This window comes from Nerophis lumbriciformis, linkage group LG09, assembly GCF_033978685.3.
Source record: "Nerophis lumbriciformis linkage group LG09, RoL_Nlum_v2.1, whole genome shotgun sequence".
Lineage (NCBI taxonomy): Eukaryota > Metazoa > Chordata > Actinopteri > Syngnathiformes > Syngnathidae > Nerophis > Nerophis lumbriciformis.
Genome location: NC_084556.2, coordinates 19,257,501 through 19,264,242, shown reverse-complemented (window position 1 = coordinate 19,264,242; position 6,742 = coordinate 19,257,501). Strand labels below are relative to the sequence as shown.

The window sequence follows — 6,742 nt, the reverse complement described above, 5'->3', positions numbered from 1 at the left end:
AATTTAAATTACCTTTACAATGAAGTTTGGTCAATTTCCTCGCATTAGTTGACTGGGCTGATCTATCTGATCCAACATGGCGGACACACTCACCTATTGCAGCAAACAGTCTTGAGTGAATTGTTATTAAAACGAAAGCCCACCTCAATATTCGATACATTAAACTTCTTAAAAGTGTAGTGGTTAACGTCCAACTCATTTTTGAAGGTCTTAAAAGGCGAAAGATCCGCGTTTTAAAAAGGTGTCATGTGACACGGAAGCAAGTACCAATGTGTTGGCCTCTGGAGCCCCCTACTGACAACCTTCAGGACTACAGGTAAACTAAAACCCTGAATTTTGGAATGTACATGTTGCCTCTAAAATAGTCTTTCACGGATATCCCAGATTGTATTGTCCCAACTGCTCTGCATACATTTATGTATTCATGTTCGAGTATGCATTGGAATGAATGGAAATGCGAGATTTAGAACAGTTTAATTCCATGTTTCAATATTTACTTACAGTTTCACATCTACCTTTATTCTAGAGTTCTATAAGCAGTTATTTTATAATGACCGGAGCATCCCAAAGAAATACACACTAATGTATGAGAAACATTTTGACTTTAATGTTCCAATAAACCAAGAAAATGTCAAAGATGATGCATTTACTGGTGTCATTCTTTCTACTAAAATTGCATTGCTGGGTCATGTACCTTAGGTTTCAACCAAGACAAAATTGAATCATAAAATCCAGCTTGCTAACCCAAAATTTGTGTTTTGAATTGTTTAAAATAACGGAAAAACTAACAGTCACATGGTTTTAGTCTACAAGTCTAGCAGTGACCACAAACCAGGGAAGGGAGGCTCAGGAGATAAGCATGGGTAAATATAGCAGTTGGTATAATCCAATTTTTTCATGACCCAGTGTGCTCATCTCATGCTATGACAGTGGACGAAGACAGTGAACATCCATGTTTTTATCGTTTGTTCCCCAGAATAGGTTTATTCAAGTTGGGACCGTACAAACCTAGTGAATGACAGAGGAGGTATTACACTTGCTGAAGGAATGACGTTGGTAGAGGGGGGTGTGGTGTGGAACGTTTTTAAAATCAAGATGCACAACGAACGTACAGCCATTGCCCACAGCGAGGTGGAGAGACACTATAGTTTTGTTCCCATAAATAAGGCAGAACGCAGAGTCCATAAGAAATGGAAAGTTATGACATTTAGCCGAATTGGACAGTGATGTGACGACATGACAATCTACATGACCTTCTTCAGCTCATCGTACAACACCAGCACGAAGGCGCCGCCCATGCCGCGCAGCACGTTGGACCACGCGCCCTTGAAGAAAGCCTTGCCGCCCTCATCGCGGGCGATCTTGCGCCAGCAGTCGATGGTTCCGGTGTACATGATGTCAGCTAAAGAGGACAAGAAAAAGACGTCAGGTCAGTGTCGACTTGTTGATTTTAAGGGTTTCGAATGGAAATGAACACACCTCCTTTGCGTCCGGACTGCATCATCATACGCCTACGGACAGTGTCGAAGGGGTAGGAGGTGAGGCCGGCAACAGCCGTCACACTCTGGGCGATCATCCAGCTCACCAAAATGTGAGTGTTCTTAGGGTCGGGGAGCATACCTGTGGATAACAGAACACTCGTAAATCACCGGGACTGTAATAGTGTTCAGAGAACGAAAGGCTTGAGCCTACCCTTAGCTGTGTCATAGATGCCAAAGTAAGCCGCCCTGTAGATGATGATGCCCTGCACAGACACGTTGAAGCCCTGATACAACCCCCGCAGACCATCCGACTTGAAGATCTTCGCCAGGCAGTCTCCGAGACCGTTGAACTCTCTCCCTGCTCCCGCCTTTCCTACGTCGGCGGCCAGACGAGTACGGGCGAAGTCGAGGGGGTACACGAAGCATAGGGAGGTGGCACCGGCGGCACCGCCGGACGCCAAGTTGCCGGCAAAGTACCTCCAGAACTGGGTGTGCTTGTCGACGCCATCAAGGAAGACCTTCTTGTACTTGTCCTTGAAGGCAAAGTTGAGGGCCTGGGTGGGGAAATACCTGATGACATTGGCAAGGTTACCTCTCCAGAAGGAAAGGAAGCCCTGCTCCTTGGGGATACGGACGACACAGTCCATAATTCCCTTATACTGCTTGTCTGCCGTGATTTGCTTGCTGGCATGTTGCACCTGGAATGAGGAGGGAAAACAAAAGAAAGGCAGGTTAGATAAGCAACTGGGAAGCCAATTAGGTGAGGATCATGTGACATCACGAGAACTCCTTGTCAGGACCTTGGTACTGATCTATGATTCACTCATTGATATGCAATCAAAACGCCAGTCTTAATCAAAGCAGGAGAAATATGACTTTAGAACATTGTTGTGAGAAACAGCAACTATAGATTTCCCCAAGACTCCATGCATATTCGAATGCATACAAGACGGTTTCAAAAATCTGTAATAAAGAAATGTCATGCAAACACATGCACGGGTTACATGGAAGGAGTGTTGAAGAACCGTACTCTTGTAAAATAATAATTGAACACGACGTCCTAATGTCACGACAAGGTTTGTCCTTTGTTAGCTAGCCGGCTAAGGTTATCGCGGAGGGGGAGTTAGCATTAGCATTAGCAGCCGGCTGGTGTAGGTCATTCACAATCCCGCGGTGACCTTACATTCTGGGGCCGACAAGACGACTTGTATCACACAACACAAGCATCAGTGAGGTTTACGTGACAAAAAGTCTGAAATGGCAACCCTGTTATTATCAGAAGTGTGCTTTGCCGCATTTAGCGAGACGGCGCTAGCTAGCAAGCTAACAAGTTAGCTCGGAATTCTTTGCGGAAGCCTTTTTTCCTACCTGAAGCAGAAGCTTGACTCTCTCGATGGGAGCGACGGCTGTCTTGGAAATGGCGGCGGAGATACCGCCGGCCAAGAAGTCCTTGGCGAAAGAAACAGCTGTCTCATTCATGGTGAGATGTTCTTGACGTGCCTCTCAGATAATCAGTATAACGCGGATTTCCCCGTTGCCCTTTACGGATAGATGGCCTGCACCGACGAAATGGCCGATTGAAAAGCCGCGTTGCGGATTTATTCGTGCGAGACCTCGCGATACAAGGCGAGATCTCCATGTGACGTCACATACACCACTGCTTACGTAAGTTGACCGGAGAGCGATGACGAGGGCGTAGGTGTGCCATTCTACTATAAAACTTAAATGATTAACGCCACAAGTATGTGGAGTACTTTGATCTCTACGGTAGTTTGTTGTAGACTTTTTTTTAGTTGACGTTTTGGGAGCTAGTGACCCTCAGTGTTGACAGATGGGAATTGACACGTTATCAGACCGGAAGTGTAACATTTTAGAGCAATTATCCTACATACCCAAACTTGACGCTGTAAGGATTCACGTGAGACGATGCACAACACCAATGCATTAAACGGGTCTAAATATCGTACATTGTGGGATATTTAGAACTATTAATTGTACAAAGGTCATACAAATAGCATGTGTATCATCTGGCAACACGTACTGCCTCAAATTTACAATTCAATCTCCTGTCTGGTCCTCAATATTATATATGACATACGCTCACGTGACACAGTTACAAAGCTATCTTTAATCGGAACCAATACAACAATTCTGCCTTTACAAATGTATGAATGCACATTTTTATATGTCATACAGGTATTAAGTTAACAATAATGTATATGTTGTCATTCTGAAGGCAGATTGTTTGGACCCCTTTAGATGAAGAGGCCACTGAGGGCACATTTTCCAATGCCTGATCAAAATTTAATTATGAAAGCGATTACTTGAGAACGGTCCCTTATTTAAGTCATATTTGTGGCAAATGCCAATGGCTTATAGGCTAAAAACGTACACGTGTAAGGTTGTACATGCACAGTATATGTCCCTAAGAATGTGTTGACACAGAAATAAGTTAAGCAAATGTCACAAGTGTCACCTTCAGGGTGTCATGTCTGCACCCATGAAGGGACACATTCAGAGTCCAGAAGCCACTTTACTGTATGTGCCTTTTTTGTGAGCAAACAAATGTACACATTTTGCAAAAGTGGTATTCATTTTGTTATATTGTCATGAAATGCAAATTAATGTGCACTATGCATTCTGTACACAGTTTTGTTTACTATCTATCTATCTATCTATCTATCTATCTATCTATCTATCTATCTATCTATCTATCTATCTATTAGTGTGATGTAAAAGTTCACCCTATAGCATATATATATATATATATATATATATATACTATATACATGCATATATATACATACATACAAATATATGCATGCATATATATATATATATATATATATATATATATATATATATATATACATATATACTGTATACATATATATATATATATATATATATATATATATATATATATATATATATATATATATATATATATATATATACATACATACATATATATACATACATACAAATATATGCATGCATATATATATATATATATATATATATATATATATGTAAACACTTTTTACAATTTTGTCCTTGCAGTTTGTTTGTAGTGAACTTTTTCCAAGGTCGACTGAGGATCGTGTTCTTCCAGAAACCTTGTAAGTAAGTAAAAAAAATATATTTACCTCCTATATATTTTTTTTATCATACTGGGCTTCATATTTGACTGATCTGACTCATTATTGTTCATGTATGTGAGAACTCAGTTATGTTTGAGTTGTAGCCTGCATCCCTATCATGTAACGCATAAAGTTGACCACATGGGGGCAGTGCTGTGATGACATAGATACAGAGTCATTACATGAAGCTATACATTTTCATGAGCGACTAAACTGGTGGATTGTTTGGTATGAGTGTGACATAAATGATCCTTAATATGATTTTACTGTGCATTGTGTTGGAGTGGTGTAATATGTAGATGACCGTTAGCTGTAATTGTCTGCTTGTCATTAGTATATGTGCAGTTCATCAGGATATGTAAATTGAGAGACACAAATGACAGACACAACAAGTCATTTGGCTTCTTTGCTTTGTGCAGGTAACCACACATGCATGGCACATGTTAAAGCTCTTTTTATCTGATGAATAGTATTCATTTGTATAGTTTTTTTTTGCTGTACTCGACCTTTAAAAACTATCTAGTCTGATCCAATTCAAACTGTCTGCACAATCATCGTCTACGTAGGTGAGCAGCATGAAAAATATGGCAAAAATGTCACAGTGCAGTGCAATTCTATTCTTCCCGGGCTGTTGACAAAAAAAAAAAAAAATAAAATACACCATCCCACAGGCCGGCAGCAGCAGTGGAACAAGTGAAGATTTCACAGTCCCAATCCTGTCTCAAGCTGTTATGAAAGGACCACATTTGCAGGGTCTGACATTGAGGCAGGAGAGGGAATATATTTAATTTAGTATTTAACCATTGCAATCAACAGACATGTCTAATGTAAATAACATGACAACCCAGTACAGGATTTGTTTTGTGCAGTACACATTTCAGTTAGATTTTTGAGTATGTTTACCTTTTGTGAGTAGGCCCTCTTTATTATTTTTTGTCCACTTTCTTAGCAGTTCTGTTAAACGGTTAAGTCAACTGTAATTATCCTGCTCAGTGGTCTTGTGGTTAGAGTGTCCGCCCTGAGATCAGTAGGTCATGAGTTCAAACCCCGGCCGAGTCATACCAACGACTATAAAAATGGGACGCATTACCTCCCTGCTTGGCACTCAGCATGAAGGGTTGGAATTGGGGGTTAAATTACCAAAATGATTTCCGAGCACAGCCACCGCTGCTGCTCACTGCTCCCTTCACCTCCCAGGGGGTGGAACAAGGTAATGGGTCAAATGCAGAGGGTAATTTCACCACACCTAGTGTGTGTGTGACTATCAGTGGTACTTTAACTTTAATTCACCAATTTTGCCACTAGGTAGCGCTACTACATCTTGTAGTGCTTTCATCCATTTAATGGGATGAATAAGAACATGCAGACGCAGAGGATATTTACTTTCAATTTGTAGTTTTGTTTTTTTATTTGCTAGAGATGCACAAACATTAATTATCATATTTTCCACAATTCCTATATTTTGTCTTTTGATTATTTTTTGGAATTTGGGTAAAGATCAAGCGTAAATTATCTATTAATAAATTAGTGTGTAATTAAGACATATTATGTGACTAAGTAGCTATTTTACAACATCTATTTTTAAATTATGTATATAATAATTAAATAATAATATACATATGCATATATATACAGTACAGGCCAAACGTTTGGACACACCTTCTCATTTCAATGCTTTGTCTTTATTTTCATGACTATTTACCTTGCAGATTGTCACTGAAGGCATTAAAACTTTGACACTTGTGAAGTGAAAACCATTTCAAGTGACTACCTCTTGAAGCTCATGGAGAGAATGCCAAGAGTGTGCAAATCAGTAATCAGAGCAAAGGGTGGCTATTTAGAAGAAACTAGAATATAAAACACGTTTTCAGTTATTTCACCTTTTTTTGTTAAGTACATTGATTGATTGATTGAGACTTTTATTAGTAGGTTGCCCAGTGAAGTACATATTCCGTACAATTGACCACAAAATGGTAACACCCGAATAAGTTTTTCAACTTGTTTAAGTTGGGGTCCACTTAATAAATTGATTCATGATACAGATATTTACTATCAGATATATACTATCATCATAATACAGTCATCACACAAGATAATCATCAGGGTGTATACATTGAA

At 39.7% G+C, this 6,742-nt stretch overlaps 1 protein-coding gene across 1 annotated transcript; it reads right to left on the bottom strand.

Moving 5' to 3' along the window:
• Positions 1-585: 585 nt before the first annotated feature.
• LOC133607594 (ADP/ATP translocase 2) lies at positions 586-3,069 on the bottom strand. The gene is made up of 4 exons (XM_061962375.2): positions 2,850-3,069; positions 1,693-2,179; positions 1,480-1,620; positions 586-1,402 (listed from the first exon to the last, which is right to left on the bottom strand). The coding sequence occupies exons 1-4, from the start codon at positions 2,958-2,960 to the stop codon at positions 1,245-1,247; spliced, it is 897 nt and encodes a 298-aa protein (XP_061818359.1). The 5' UTR covers positions 2,961-3,069; the 3' UTR covers positions 586-1,244.
• Positions 3,070-6,742: the final 3,673 nt, after the last annotated feature.

What these genes read in the sequence shown, in the direction of transcription:
- LOC133607594 (XM_061962375.2), bottom strand. Translation starts at nt 2,960, where the DNA reads ATGAATGAGACAGCTGTTTCTTTCGCCAAGGACTTCTTGGCCGGCGGT. An exon ending in GAGTCAAGCTTCTGCTTCAG is followed by an intron (nt 2,180 to 2,849) that starts GTAGGAAAAAAG and finishes TCCTCATTCCAG; the next exon opens with GTGCAACATGCCAGCAAGCA. An exon ending in CATCTATGACACAGCTAAGG is followed by an intron (nt 1,621 to 1,692) that starts GTAGGCTCAAGC and finishes TGTTATCCACAG; the next exon opens with GTATGCTCCCCGACCCTAAG.